The 16,412-nt window shown below is 43.9% G+C and overlaps 1 protein-coding gene across 22 annotated transcripts in view; it reads left to right on the top strand.

Moving 5' to 3' along the window:
* LOC128339466 (microtubule-associated protein 2-like) overlaps nt 1–16,412 on the top strand; it is a 416,732-nt gene that overhangs the window by 379,698 nt on the left and 20,622 nt on the right. For all 22 annotated transcript variants that reach the window (XM_053283451.1, XM_053283447.1, XM_053283445.1 and 19 more), the window contains 2 exons: nt 788–941; nt 4,831–5,174. In XM_053283451.1, coding sequence (XP_053139426.1) covers nt 788–941; nt 4,831–5,174 — 498 coding nt within the window. The remainder of the gene's footprint in view (nt 1–787; nt 942–4,830; nt 5,175–16,412) is intronic.

The raw sequence follows: 16,412 nt of genomic DNA, 5'->3' as shown, positions 1-16,412 counted from the left end.
TTTGTTTGTTTAGCACACCTATGTGATCTTCTTGTGCTAGTGCAACTTTGCTCATTGTGCAAGTACCTCCTTAGTCAGGATGTCAGCCAGTGTGTTGTCTTTCCTATTACATGACTCCAGACTAGAATGCAGCCCTTTCCCCTTACTTCCTTGGGCTTGAATATGGGCTAGAGACAGAGTGCCGAAGGTAGCATGAGAAAGGCATTGTTGTTCACAGTGTGTTCAGTCATTTTATTACCATAGACAGGTTTTTCTCTTTGTTTATTCAACTTCTTTATTAAGAGATTTTAACATATCATTATTTGTGGACTGCACTTTTCAGTTAAAATCATAATTATCATTTCAGTAGAGCGAGGATTTCGGGTTAAGATATGTCATTCATATACAGGGAGAGAGAGAGAAACTAGCTGCAGTCATTTTGTTTTCAGGTACAAAAATACTTGAAGCTGACACTGAAACAGTTATAGCCAAACCAAAGTTGAAGGTCCCTTTTTCACCAAATAGTCTCTTTTGCCTATGTCATCCCATTTTGAAGTTGTTGTCATGCCTTTTACTAATGACTTTGCTGTAAACAAAGTTAGATCAATGCTGGATTCCTTTGGGGAAGAAATCTCATCTTTTGATGCTTGGATTATTGAAAATTAAACTGTCCAGACTTGATCTGATCTTGCTTGCCCTGACATCGTTCAGAAGTCACAGCTAATGGGAACTTCTGGTGTAATCCTGTGAAATATATTCTGCTATATCTTGTTTAAAGCAAAAAATACCTTCTATTTATTCCTACTAGGATGGCATAACTAAGAGTCCAGAAAAACGTTCCTCTTTACCAAGACCTTCTTCTATTCTACCCACCCGAAGGGGCTTATCAGGAGACAGAGAACGAGATGAGAATTCTTTCTCCTTAAACAGCACTGTCTCCTCATCAGTACGGCGGACCACCCGTATGTAATTTGCCCCTTAACTCTGCTTTAGTATTCCTGACTCTACATGTTTTTTGTCTTGGGGATTATCTTTGTGTCAAACTTTGGACCATGAAGGTTGTCTGTCTGCATATAAGTAAGTTAACACTCAGAAGTACTATTGAAATTGAAATTATAAATACATAAATAAGCTAAGAAAATGGCAGCCAAGGTTTTGGCTATTAAGTTCCAACCCCAACTCTAGGTTCCCATCTGCCACTTTCAGTTCCATAATCCACAGCGTCCAGAATGCCCCCTACATGTCTGCTGTACTTCCTTGACACCAACACCATAGAACTAGGATCTTTAAGGCTGTGCTGGATATTTCCCTTCATTCTCACTTTATCATTGGCTGTCAATTTATTGCCTTTGCCCTCTTGTTTTATCCCTTAGGTCCCTGCTTCTCAGAAAGCAAATTATTCACGTGCATGTACACATTAAAAAAACAACACCAGCCCAAGCCACAGAAAAAATGGCGCACTGCCTAGGAATTCACTGGTGCAAGAAGTCATTGGCCAACATCCTGACTAATTATTATTACATTTATATCCCACTCTTCCTCCAAGGAGCCCAGAGCAGTGTACTACATACTTAAGTTTCTCTTTCACAACAACCCTGTGAAGTAGGTTAGGCTGAGAGAGAAGTGACTGGCCCAGAGTCACCCAGCTAGTATTATGGCTGAATGGGGATTTGAACTCGGGTCTCCCCAGTTCTGGTCCAGCACTCTAACCACTACACCACGGCATGCATTCAGCAGCTGTGGGGATGCATTGGGGCCGTCCCTGATACTTCCATCTAACTCTATTATGTACACTTTGTTCCACAGTGAAGTGAGTGGGCTTATTTCTTCTGGCGCAATCCTGGAGCTCTCTGTCACAATGAAACGCAATGTTTTTCCACTGTGACAGAGAACTTTGGAAGAGGAGGTAGACAGAGCAGCAGGGGTAGTCCCACTGGGTCCCTGTAGCTGCTACTCATGCTCCTACTTCATTAGTCAGGATGTCAGCCACTGGGTTTAAACCCTGGAAGCTGTCTTCAGATCCAGGGATGAGCCATGTAGTATGTGAATAAAAAGTGCCTCTGAGCATGTGGAGGGCATTTTCCTCACCATTGTACAATTAGCCATCTGCTCCCATGCCTGCACAGACACTTGCAATTACACAGACTGGCAGCAGTTTTTCCAAGGTTGCAGGCAGGAGTCTCTCTCAGCCCTGTCTTGGAGATGCCAGGGAGGGAACTTGGAACAAAGAAATAAAATAAGATGGTTATATTCCCTGGGCTCACAATCTAAAAGAAATGTAAGGCAGGCAACAGCCACTGGAAAGGTGCTGTGCTAAGCTAGATAGAGACAATTGCTCTCCCTCTGCTAAATATAAGAGAATCGCCATTTTAAAACGAGCCTCTTTGCTCATTTAGCAGAGGTCCAAAGGAGTTTTGCCTCTTTAAATAAAAGTATTTTGGCAAATCCGCCTGCATTAAATTTCTTTTTTCTATTATGCCTGACATAAGCTTGTATTTACTCTCACCCATAAATGTGAAGATTCAATTAATAATATGCCATCCTTTGATGTAATGGACTGTGTAGCATCTAGGTAGAGCGGACATTTGCCAGTATCCTCTTCCTTCTGCAGCCCACTTTGTCCCCCAAAATCTGCTCCTGAGAATCTCCCAACCCTCTGGGACATATTTGGGGGGGGGAGGCACAGAGGGCTGAAGAAGAAAGGGGGTTCCGCAAAAATCACCCCTCTCCGGAACAGTGGGAGAGTTCCGCTCACAATACTCTTAGTCTGATTGCTACCCAGTGAGGCTGTTCTTACAAACCAAGGAAAGCCAAGCCCGGTCTTTGCTGATTGTAAAAACCACTGGGAGCCACATGGCTTCTGGTGGCAGCAACTCCACAAAGAAGCCGCCCTCTTAAATAGGATTCAGAGAGCTAGCGCTCTTTTAGCCCCTTTTAAAAAAATTGTCTGCTTGCAGCCAGGGCTGGGAGATTGCGGGGCTGCTGGCCAATGTCGGGGGGGGATCCCCATAATGCACCCTGCACTCGTGTGGTGCATTGCAGGAGTTCCAGGGAGCAGGGCAACCCTTCCCAGCCTCCAACTCTCTGCACTGCTGGGTGCTGCCGACAATCGTCTGGACGGGTGATCCGCCCACCCCGCAAAGACAGAGAGATAATCTGCGGGGAGGTAAGTGATAACAGCCTTACTCCCTGCTCTCCCTCAAGCACTTTCTCACTGATCGTGAGAAAGGACTCAGTGTCTCTAACTGTCAGCAGTAGACTTAGAAACTTTGCTGTGGAGCAGGAATCAGAGCTTGGTTTGTCCTGTAGCAAGGATATGTTATTGACCAATCTGGCATCTTAAATCACTTCCTCTGTTTCCCCCGCTGCAGATTACTTTGTCCTTTTAAGTCATAGCAGCCTCTGACGAATCAGATAAAGCATTAAGATCTGCCAGTATCTATACATATGAGCCCTCCCCCCAGCCCATTGTAGTGCACATGAACAGGCAGAATGTAGGAGGTGCAAAGCAGGATGCAGTTACTTCAAGATCAAGGCAAGAATCGGTTAGCAAAAAGAGGTGGCATTCAGGATACATGCTAACAGCTGGCAGCAGGGAGGGCCATTCTAAAGACCAAACAGTTTAACATTCAACTTGCCTCTTGAGCTTTTCCGAACTACTTTCTCTTCTCTTGCACCTCATCCCATTCTTTGGCTGGGTATCTTATCTCCTCTTTCCAGTTTTCCTACTTCTCATCCTTATGTCCATTGTGTGCTGAGTCTTACTGAGCTTATAAGCGTGTATGGTTATAATGCTTGTTCTTTACACACTGACTATTGTAGATGCTTGATACATATTATCATGGGTGCTGCTGCTTGGCCTAGATTTTTAAAAAGGAGAGCCAATGGTCTGCCTTCCAAGTATCTCCATTGGCACGGGATGCTGCTGGGTGTTCTAACCAGATACAAGTGCAAATCTAGTCTGTGCACATATGAATGACTTGTGGCTGGCCAGGCACGCTTCCCCTGCTAACTGGGCAAAGAAGATCTCTCAGAAGTGACATTTATCTTATATCAGGGATTCCCAAGCTGTGGTACTCCAGATGTTGTTGAACTGCAACTCCCATCACTCCCAGCTACAATTTATTGTGGCTGGGGATGATGGGAGTTGTAGTCCAGCAACATCTGGTTGGGAACCCTTGTCTTATATTAATCAAAGGGAGAGCAACTGGCCCTTTTCAGCCTGCATAGAGTCCCTCTAGCAGCTGTTGCTGGTGTGTTTCTTTTAAATTATGTGCCCTCTGGGGACAGAGAACCACCTCCTCCTTCTTTTTCTATGTAAAATGGTGTGAGGTTTTGTTTTGTGTTTTTGTTTGTTGGAAAACCAGTATATATGCTGAGATGTAATATATAAGAAGGAGAATGGTTTCACTTGTGCAAAACACGATGGGTTTGATTTAGAGATAACACTTGTTGAGCTGCCATCAGCTTCTGTAATTTAAGAGTATCATTAATGCAGCTGTATGTAAAAGTGGCATCATCCCTTTCAGAATTGTATCATATGTATGCATTTTCAAATCAATACAGCTGCACTTCCTTTTACTGATTTCTTCCTCATCCTGTGATCTGTAATCCATTTGGGAGTAAATTAATCTGTCTAATCTCATTGATTTTAAATTACCTTCCTTAAATCCTAATTGGGCCACTATGCACCACTCTTGGGAGGTTTCAAAAATGTTGTTGGTGTTCAATTTTTCACTTTAAAAAGCTGTAAGCAAATCTTTCTGTAAACTCTTTTTGATTAGATGCCAGGGCTTCATTAAAACATGCTGTCTGCACCCTAGTTTAAGTGTTACTCTATTTTCAATATAGGATCAGAGCCTATTCGAAGCCGAACAGGAAAGAGTGGCACATCAACTCCAACTACTCCAGGATCCACAGCCATCACTCCTGGGACCCCACCTAGCTATTCTTCCCGTACTCCAGGCACTCCTGGAACCCCTAGCTATTCCAGAACCCCTCACACTCCGGGTACCCCCAAATCTGCTATTCTTGTGCCCACTGAGAAGAAAGTTGCCATCATACGCACACCTCCAAAATCTCCAGGCACCCCAAAGCAACTACGGCTCATTAATCAGCCTCTGCCTGATCTCAAGAATGTTAGGTCCAAAATTGGATCCACGGAGAACATCAGATATCAGCCTAAAGGAGGACAGGTAAGGCTTTCGTTCATTCTCATAACAACTGACATTGTTTTATCAGGATAAGCACCAGCATTTGGATATAGGATGTCAGAGTTCAGACCATTAAGAGGCTCCTGTGCATTTAAGAGTTGCATAGGAGAGAGAATTGAACAAAGTATGACTTTTCCTGGCAACATGGTCCTGTTGGCATTTCTCCTTCTATGCAATTCTGGACGTGCCAGACTCACTTGCCTGACCTCAAATCCTGCAGGGGTCCTGAAATGGACTTGTCCTAATGCAAACTGCAAGCTAGAGAAAACCAGACCTCAAGACATTTTGCCTGGTCTCGAGAGAGGCTGGAGGAAGGACAAGTTGCATTGGCCGAGGAGCATCCAAAGGCACCCGGCCAGAACTTCCTCCCCCTTTTTCACAGACTTCCCAAAGAGGCTCTGCCATTGTTGTAATGGGTGTGAGGGAAGAAGGGTTTATCTGTTAGGTCCAGACATTATCACTGAAAGCAGCATACGACACTGCCTCCCATTAAAAACTTTCCTCCAATGGCCTCACAGAAAGAAATGAAGATGTAACATATGGAAGGAAGATAGAGCCAGGATTCAGTCCCTTCCTTTAAACCTTTTTTCTGAAAACCTGGTGTCAGTTCTGGGATCTTATAATTTAAACTTTGTTGCTGTTGCCGTTTGTATTTCTTTTAAGGGAATGGGGGGAACTGTCATAAACAAGAGTCCTGATATTTGTGGACTAGCAGCCTTTTTTAAAAAAAGTAATTTACTTGTGATGTATGTTGTTTCTTGTTAAATCATATAGAGCTTTTTGTCTTTTTATATATTCTACATGTCATCGAAATATTTTTGCAATATGGCTAAAACCAGATTAGAGGAGGAAGTATCTGATGCTTTTTCCATACAGAAGGCTGCATAAATGCTGAGTCAGGAAAATTGAATTAAATAACAAGTCAATGTTATATTAATTAAAGGTATATAGGTTGGTTCCTTCAAATACCGCACATGTAAAGTGCAATTAAGCCGGCAGAATATACCATCTCTTTGAAATAATTGAGTTTATTTAATTCTTTATTAGGTCATGCTTCTCTGATTTGTCCTGCTTCTCCTCAAATCTGTTCTGAGTGAGGGTTGCACATTCGTGCTTCTCTTCTGCTGCTGGGAAATAGTGCTGCTGCAACGTGTCCCCAGCAGCAGAGCACAACACACAGGTGCTAGCAGTGGACATGTAGGGAATAAAGGGATGTTGACCAACATGTGTAGTCTTACACTGACATTTTCTATCAGCCATGCTTCCTCGGGCATCTAAGGAACTGCTGGCACTCTTGCACAAGAGCGCAAGTGCACAAATACTTAACTGAGCACTCACACTTTGGGAATGCAACTTCCACTGAAAACAATGAAAGTTGTGTTCCCAAAGTGAAGAGGCACAACTTTAAAGATATGCACACGTACGCTCTTGTGCAAGGCTACTTGTGCATTTTTAGATGCCTGCAGCAGCATGGGCCCATTGAAGACACTGGTGTAATTATTATTATTTTTACATTTGACTGCACATGTTGGCCATTGTTGGCTGAAAAGAAGTGAGAATGGTTAGGATGACTTGTGGGTACAGTATGCATTCTTCCTGCCCAATTGTCTATCTCCCTTTGCTTCCAAAGTGACGGTGGGGGTGAGGGGTTTAATTGGGCTTAGAGATAGCACACATCTTTGGTACACTGTCTCTGAGTCCAGTTCCCTTCCCGCAACAATCCTTTCGGGCAGACACTTTCTTTCGCCACTGAAGTGATAGTGGGATTGGTTTAGAGCAGGCCTGCTCAACTTCGGCCCTCCTGCAGATGTTGGCCTACAACTTCCATAATCCTTGGCTATTGGCCCCTGTGGCTGGGGCTTATGGGAGTTGTAGTCCAAAAACAGCTGGGGTGCCTAAGTTGAGCAGGCCTGGTTTAGAGCCAATTGTGTCCTTTCTATAATTATGTCATTGTTGTTCATGTTTGCTTCCCCCACTTTTGTAAACAGCAAGCATAAGGGGACGTGATCCAGATGAGGACTGTGGCAGGGGGTTAGGGGGGATTTTACCCCGCTTACTGCCATGGTCCCAACTAGGGTCAGGGCCCCTGCATTTGCTTTTTGCCCTGGAAAATTTATTTATTTTATTTTATTTTATTTTATTAACACTTTTATACCGCCCTTCCAAAAGGCTCAGGGCGGTTTACATTAAAACTATTAAAACTATAAAAGGTTCCCATTTGAGCCAAGGAGGCAAATAAAGGAGACATTGGGAGGGGACCGGTAACAGATTTTAATCTCTGAAGCATGTGGAACAGTGAAAGGCATCTTCCAAATGCCCACTTAGCAAGCCCCAACTTACACAGCCCCACCACCCAAGCCATCTAGGGCTAGAGTTCAGTGGCAGAGAGACTGGCTTAGAAGTCATACTAGTTATCTCTTTGCCCAACATCTTTCGACCCTAAATGTTAAGTAGTAACAGTACCTATTGTATCAGGGTGGTGTGAAAGCATGGCTGTGTGTGGAACTGGGGAGCAGGAGAGATCAAAGGAATACAGAGATTTTACGTATCTTATTCATTGCGTCTGCCACCCAGATTCAGCTAGACAGACTGTAAGAGTTGTTTGACTGTGGCAGAGTTTGCTTTGTGCAGTGGTGGTGGGCTCTCCTTTGATACAGCTTGTAAAACAGAGGCTAGATATCAGTCTGTCAGGGATCCTGCTCTGTGCAGGGAGTTGGACTAGAAGAACCTCATAGTCCCTTCTAACTCTAAAACTATGTTGTTCTACTACACTGGAATTGGCTAGGAGAATTGGCCTTCATTTCTGTTGTAACTTGCAAAGTAGGAATTCACATTTTTCCAGACAAGCCCTGGGGATCTCATGTCAGATATGCAAATCTCACTTTACATATTACAGGAGCAACAGGAAAAATAGGATGCATAAATCAGTTAGTAACATCTGGACTTCTCTGATTTGTCTGAATCAGGTGTAGGTATTTCACGTATCTATCGCTCTTTGAAAACTGAGCCTTGCTTTTATCTGGGTTATTTTCTCCCCTTGTTTTGTTGTTCAGAATCGCAGGGTTAGCCTTTCCCAAAAGCAGGAATTTAATCGGTCCCTGGTCTCAACAGGGCTCAGTCATGCATCTATTTTCAGTGCTGGCACTTCCAAAAGTACAGAGTGCCTTTTTCACCCCACTGAGTAACTACAGATTAGGGCAAAGGGCTTCCAGATCAGAAGTCTTTGACAAACTTGAATCCTTTCTCTAGAAATTAAGCACTGCCTAAAAGGATGCAGTCGCCATCCACATCAAGGCACTGAACAGTGCTTTGGGCAGAAATTGGGCAATGCTTAATTTCTAGAGAAAGGCAATGCCTTGATGTGGATTCCACCCCCCACTCCAACTTATATCATTTCTGGCTGTGATTCTTCCAGCTACTGAAGTGAACTGCCTTCTGCTGTCTGCTTCTGTACTCAGTTTATGGCAACAAATAGAAGGCAGCTGGGGTTTCATAATGCGAGCTGAAATTGCCACGCTGAGAGTGATGACCATTGAAGGAGGGAGGAGCGGAAAACTCTGAGCAAGTAATGTAAGCAAATATGACAGGAAGATTACGAAAAGAGTATAGGTATGCTGCCCTAAAGTGTCATTTGGAGAGAGATGCTCTCCTTTCACCTGAGGCATGTGTTAACCCAGTAGCACAAAGTCCATTCTTAGCTTGCAGCTGTCTTGGAGAAGAGAGTAGCATTGTGACAGCACCAGGGTCTGGAGGTGTTTACACAGAGCAGCAGGAGGTGTTTGAATGTTAAATAAATCAAAACAGAAATGCAGGGTTGCATAGGTCTCATTAGAAACTCATCAGCTAACAAACCCGTTTAAAGTCATCTCTTCTGGCGTTCTTACCCACCACCGCTTCTGCCAGGATTTTAAATTAACAATGGCTACCATGTGAAGGCAAAATATCATACTTCTGAAAATGTTTGCACATTAGAAGAGGGGGTCTCAGTCTTCTTGAGACTATTTATCCTTAATAGGAAGGAACTAAAAAGTCTCCAATCAGAGCTGGGACAAAACCAAGGCAGATGCACCAGATGTGGGCACACGCACATCGCAGGAGAAAGCAACGACTGAAGGTTACCTTAGGCTGTTTCCCCTTAGATCTCAATGAAGAATCCTGCCCACAGTAATTAGCTATAAACTTACAGCTTGTGGAGGAGAGAGACAAACCCATTTGTACTGCAAAATCTCCCACTTTATAGCCAAGCTGTACTATAAGCTGAAGCATACGGTCTTACCCTTACTGGGTTATAGCACTTCCGCCTGTAGGTTGTTTGAAGTTCCCTGCCCTATGAAAGTTGGCAAGTCAGAGGGTAGCATTCTAGCCTAGCCTTCACCCTGAGATGCTCACATTCTATGCACAGTTAACTTTTTTTCAATTCAAAGAACATGTAATCCCACCACTAGCATTCTGTAGTTGCACAACTCCGCAAGAGCCGCACCGCAGATTTCATCTGAGCATGACGCATGTGATTGAAACACAGCAGCCAAAAAATGGGATGGGAGAGACCAGGGAGTATCTTGCACTTTCCTGAGTCTCCTCGAGGAAACATGCTCCAAACTCTGAGACTTGTGGCATTGCAACCATGCAGTTGAGGCACAAATGCAACCATTTGGTGCCTCAAGAAGTTTTGAATTGGTTCTATACATAGCTAACAATGGAGCGGGTTATATTCCTAGCCCGGAGATAATTGTCTGTTTTTATTGTTGATGGGTTTTTTGGTAGAAATGTTCCATTTTTGGCAAAATGTAAAGGCTGTTTGCTCTTGGGTACGTCTGATGGGTTTCAGATGGAATCGAACATGCTATCCATCAGGAACAGAAAACACTGCAGGGAAGGGCATTCAGAAGTAACCTGGAGGCATTAATAATTTGCAAGATGGCCCAAGGAAAGCAAAGAGGAAAATATGCCAAGTATTATTTTCTCTTTTGGTGTTTTCTTTCCTGAATTGTGGCTATGGAAATGAATAGATGCATGTAAGCACACAGCTGTTTCCAAATTACAAAGAATAAAAAATTATTTCATCACTGAGATATGCTTATTTTCATTGGGCAGTGATGAGATCTTTGAGCTCCTGGATATCCCCTGGATATGATGGATCCCATTGTGCATGAGATGCTTCACACATTAACAGGAAAGCAGGAGACAACATATGTCACTGTCCTGTACTCTATCAAAATGGTGCGGTAAAAGGCCACTTTTCCCATGAAAGGGTAAAGACACAGAATTATCACCTCTACCATTTGGCCCATAGGGATGTGAATCACCCCAGTGTTTGATAATCTGTACAAATATGCTATACACACAATTAACTTCAAGACAGCTGAAATTTCCAAAGGTGGCTTTGTTATCTTGGGTTTTTTCAAAGACCTAGATACTTGTATTACTCACACTAGGGATGTGCACGAAACAGGTTTTATTTATGTATTTGACTTATTTATATATTTGTGTTTTGTTTTGAGCTTGAAACAAAATGCAAATTCCTGGAACATTTCATCAGAACAACTGGTTGAGCCTTCTGAGCATTCCGAGCGCCATTTTGGAGGGCTGTTTATCCAGGGAGAGCTGGTCTACCGATTGGGGCTGGCAAGTAGACCAGGCCTCCACCTGGTCATGTTGGCCTGCCTCAGAAGACTGGTCTACCAGTCTGAGTTGGAACATTCCAAGCTTGAAACATTTTGCTCAGAGCCAGCATGGTGTACTGATAAGAGTGCTGGACTCAGACCGGGGAGACCCGAGTTCAAATCCCCATTCAGCCATGAGACTTGCTGGGTGACTCTGAGCCAGTCACGTCTCTCTCAGCCTAACCTACTTCACAGGGTTGTTGTGAGGAGAAACTTAAGTATGTAATACACCGATCTGGGCTCCTTGGAGGAAGAGCGGGATATAAAATGTAAATGATAATAAATGTAAATAATAATAATAAATCACACTAATATATATATATTGCCAGATGTGGCTGAAAATATGTGCAAGGGTTTTGCCAATGTGAGAGTCCACCCAAGTTCTTTAAAAATCCAAGACAAGGAGCAGCGCTGAGACAAACTAGACGTTATGCTAAGCAGTGCAGTTACTGCTGAGAGTGGCAGCTGTGCATTCAGCATTCCCCTCCTCACTCCATTAAGTCTGAAAGAGCTTACTCATGTCCTAACTACACAGTCTTTTATGTTTCTCTCTTCATCCCTCCACCCTCCAAGCAATTGCAGGTTTCAGCCCCCTGCCACCACCCCAATGATATGGGGTGGCAGCAGGGAAATGTTTGATTTCTTTTGCTATGTAAATGGCTATGTGAACTTTTTGGATGAAAATCAGTATATACACATTCTAAATCAAATATATAAATAAAGACGGGATGTGAAAAGTCAGGGTGCCAATGCGATGTGAAGGAGATGGAGCTGTGTGGCTGCCAATTTCAGTAGCAGCTGGATGTTTCGTGTAACATCTCATTTGACCCTACAACATAATGTTTTCGATGGCTGGGGTCAGGACCCAAACTTAAACTTGGGTCCTAGATTTATGTATTTATTTACTTAAAATATATGTACCCTGCTCCTCCAGTACACTATTGCTTGGGGCGGCTCACAACATTAGTTCGGGGCAACAAACAACATTAAATGTGAGCCACTCCGCATCATTTGTTGTCCAGATTGTGTTGGACTACAACTCCCATCATCCCCACCCTTTGACCATTGTGATTGGGGATGATGAGAGTTGTAGTCCATGGGCTGGGTACTCCTGGCTTAGGTGATTCAAGAAAATCACTGGCTACTACTATATCTGATTGCCCTTGCTTTTCTTCAGGCCAGTTCATCCGTTTCTAGCTTACATTTGTCTAGAAGTCGGCCTCCAATTTGCAACTAACAATACTAATCCTTGGTATTTATGTAAGACATAGGAAGTGCTCACATCCTTCATATACTGTACATTGTTTCGTGATCCTTGCAGTTCTGTAAGGGAGGTCAGCATTGTATGACCTCTTACCTCATTGTACGGCTTCTTATTTTGTTATGGCAAATAGGAACCTGAGTTTGAAAACTGTGTTTGTTGCTGGGATGAGGTTTGAACTAGGGACTTCCCAGCTTGCTACACTATGTGAGCTCAAATCAGGCTTGATCCACCAGCTCACAGAATCCATTCAAATTCACCTTTTCATTATGACAGCAATTAGGGCTTACGCCTAGGGGTTCCATTCTAGGCAGGTGTCATGGCTCAGACTTCTGACTCAGAAGAGTCAGAGCAGGAGGATTTGCCTGCTAGTGAGGGCTCAGAGGCACAGCAACAGGATTTGGCAGGGAGACCAGACTCTGGAGCTGAGGATTCGCAACAGCTGCCAGACATGATTTCTGATGGGGAGGAGCCTGGGATTTCACCTGTCTTGAGAAGGCGTCTCAAGAGGCAAGCTCAGTGGCAGTCAAGCAGGCGCAGGAGATCACAAGAGAGGAAGCCGAAGTGCTGACTCAGGGAAGCTTGATTGGCTGCTGGTTCTCTTGAGCCATATATATTTAGCAGTCTCTCACTTGCTCAGATGCTGTTTGCAACTTTCGCTGGCAGCAGACAGTGTGCTATTGAAATTCCAGACTTTTCCGAGTTCCAGTTTGCCTTGTTTATGCTTTCCTGCTTTGTTCCGTTAATTCCTTGTTCTGGTGTCTTTCGCTCCTTTCATTCCTTGCTTTGTGTTTTCTTTTCACTATCACTCAGTTATTGTTAGAGGGGGGTACCTAGTTCAGTTCAGGGGACTTAATTAGTTAACTATTTTCTTTGTGAGCCTTTTCTTTTCCTTCTTGCAGTTTCGCTGCTGCTTTCTGTTATCTCACAGTGGGAGTGCTGAAGGGGGTTGTGAATCCTGTTGGGTTAGCCAAGCTAACAGATTTACGACAGCAGCCTCCACTACAGTGCTGCTCCAGTTTTTAAAATGGCATATGGCCCTACTGTCATTTTGAAGACTAAACCTAAGTCCCATTGACTGTGTCATATCCTGTATACTTCAAAGAAAATTTGGAGTGAACAAGGATGGCAGAATTGGTCCCCTAAGGGAGTGTATTATCATTGAAAGTTATGCACACATATGCAGAGGAGAATAGCCCCTGAGGTGCATTTAAATTTTCATAAACCTTTCAATAGTTTGCATATATCAGCCTCATGACTCCAGTTGCATAAGATATAAGGATAGCATAACTGTGAGCAAAGAATCTTCTGAAAGAAAATACAGGAGAGAAAATACATTAAATTTTGCATGGGTTTCAAAAAGGATAACATGGTTTTAAACAGAAATGGGGACAAATAATAATGTTTAACGCTAGAGTGATGATTGCTTCCTTTATCTTATAATTCTTGTGCAGAGAGCCCACTGATTTTATGGGAAGTTTGCTTATGTGAGAGTTGCGTGTCAGGGTGTGCGTGAACCGAGGTTTGAGCACCGGTTCGGCCCCACTGGGTGGGGAGTGGGAGTTTTAGGAAAGAGGAGAGCAGGTCCTTATCTACTCTCTGCCACTCCATGCAGCTTCCTGCTGGGGCAGCACTCCTTCCAAGTAACCACGCGTGGCACCAGTGCACACATGGTGTCCACACATGCGCGGGTGCCATGTGTGTGCTGGTGCCGTGCGCGGATACTTGGGATGAGCACCACTCCAGCAGGAAGCTGCATGGGGTGATGGAGAGCAGGTAAGGACTACTGTCCTCTTTCCAAAAGCTCCCACTTCCCTCCCTGCAGTGCCAAACCAGTGCTTAAGTCTCGGTTCGTGCACACACCCTCAGTTGCTTGTGTCAAATAACTTGTCTTTCCTGTTAGTAAACATATCTATTTTAGTTTAAACCATACTCTTTTCTTCTTAGGAGAACTGGTATTGTTTTGGTTCATTTTGAATGAAGGGAAGTCAGGGTGCAGTTTATGGCCAGCGGTGAGAACGTTCATCACAGCTGTCTGTGAAAAGAGGCTGATAGTTACTTTCAAACAAAACTCCTTAAGCAAACACATTTTTGTAGTAAGAGGCGGCAATCTCTCATAGCAGGAATACCATCAGTAGGTTTACCACTTGGCATCCAGCTTGTGATCCAACTGATTTCCTAGCTATACCAAATTGCCTTGGTTTTCAGAGCTAAATTTGTGCCTTCCCTGGTATCTAGCCTAACTGGGGGACCTATGAATTGGAATGGGGCTGCAGCTGTAGCTCAGTGGTATAGCACCTGCTTTGCATGCAGAAAGTCTTAAGTCTAATATAAAATGTAGATGATGATGATGATGATAATTCCTAGCATTTCCAGGTAGGGATGCAAAAAGACTGTGTTTGAGATGCTGTCTGTATAGGTAATAGGGATGTGCACGGAACTGGTTAACAGGAGAAGTGGGTCCTTTTTGCAGCTACACATGTGTTGGGCATTTGCATGGCAACGCTGACCAGGGCTGTAGGGAGGCACGTTGCACCCCCACGCACCCGCTTTTTTGTCAGAGTGCCGACTGGAAAAAAGCTGCAGGGTGGAAACTGGCAGGTAGGCAGTGCCTCCTCTGTCCCTTAAAGAACCACCACTACCCCGCCCTCAGAACTGGCTCGAACGTCGGTTGATAAACTAGTTCAACGCTCCTAGAATAGAGTGCTGAACAGTTCCCTGCACATCCCTGGTACATAATGCTGAGCTCGATGGACCAATAGTCTGTCCTGGTGTAAGCAGCTTCACACATTATGTGTGTGCACGTAGATACAGATATAGATATAGATATTCAATAGATTACAGATACACACACTCACACACACACACACACACACACACACACACACACACATTCAATAGACTACAGTAGCCAATTTGAGCCTCAGACTCTCTCTGTGTAGAACTTTAGCATTGTATCTATTATCCGTTGGCAGTAGTTGCAGAAAGGATCCACTTTTCCTGTTATATTGCCATGTAGTTCTGAATTCAGTAAAGAATTATTATTTATGTCCCCCTTGTTACATTAGCATGATTAGGGACAGATTTGTACCACGGTTATGCTCAGTAGACTGCCTTGTCCTGTGCTCTCCCCAGTAGTGTTGAATGTGGCCCTCATGGCACAGCTCCTATCCCAAATAAATGATAATAGTCATAACTGCTGTTTTAATTCCATTGATGTGCTGAAATTGTTACCCAGTAATGTCCAAATTCTATAGAGAAGCCAACTGGAATTTCAGAAAAAGGATGCTGTTCTTTCTTTTGTATTCAGTTGGCCAATGGGTAACGTCAGGATTGCATCACAGGTTAGGCATGTGCATGAACCTGTTCAGAGGCCCTTTTACGGGCTTCCGAACAGGCTCGAACCCCAGGGCCAGTTCGAAGGCGGCAAGGGTAGCGCTTTAAGGGCTGGGGAGTGTGCACTCACCCCTCCCTCCACCTTCAAACCACAGAGGCATAGTTCCGTGCACATCTCTATCACAGGTTAAAGTTACCAGTCAGATGTATAATACATCATTTTAGCTATAAGGAAGAAACCAAGTGCACACAGAGTTAACAGCAAAGAGGGATCAAATACTAGAAAGCTCTTTCTGGAATTAGGGAAGGAGTTTAAGGATGGCAGGCTGGAATCAAATGGTTAGGAAGTACAGCATGCAGGCAGAAAGCACTGGGGAGAACTCAGAAAAACCTCATGGCCTAGGCATGTAGCCATCGAGATGTGACAATACAGAACATGAAGAGAGGAACCAGATAGGATATACAACTAAAGGTTAGGCCAGGAAACAGAATCAGAGAAGCAGGACAAGGAAACAGGAAGACTGAGGAGGCAGGAGAACTCCAAAGATCCAATGAGGAGTGGAGCACACAGAGATTCAGCTAGGCACATCTGGGGAGGGGAAAGGGTGGAATGCGGGAGACCCAAGATAAGGATCAAGAAGCAATGAGCATGCAACTCCAGACCATCAGCTGTGCAATACTGAAGCCTCTTGTTCTTTCCAAAAAGCCTTTTAATATTATTTGAGTAGTATATCATACTGCATGATGTATAAGGCTACAAGGACCACAGGTATAGTTTTCCAAGATTTGCAACATGAGAGCAGGTGGCAGGCAAAAGCCCCTGGTTGTTTAAACAAAGAACATTGCCCTAATGAAAATGAGGCAAGCCTGAATCATGGAGGTCAAGGTCCTTGGTTTCATTCAAACTCATCCATAGCATGCGAGTTCAAGGAGGTTCCCCATGTGTCTCATCTCATATCC

This window comes from Hemicordylus capensis, chromosome 1 (assembly GCF_027244095.1).
Source record: "Hemicordylus capensis ecotype Gifberg chromosome 1, rHemCap1.1.pri, whole genome shotgun sequence".
NCBI classification, from domain to species: domain Eukaryota; kingdom Metazoa; phylum Chordata; class Lepidosauria; order Squamata; family Cordylidae; genus Hemicordylus; species Hemicordylus capensis.
Note: the sequence above shows the minus strand (reverse complement) of the source record. Positions and strands in the feature narration are given on the sequence as shown.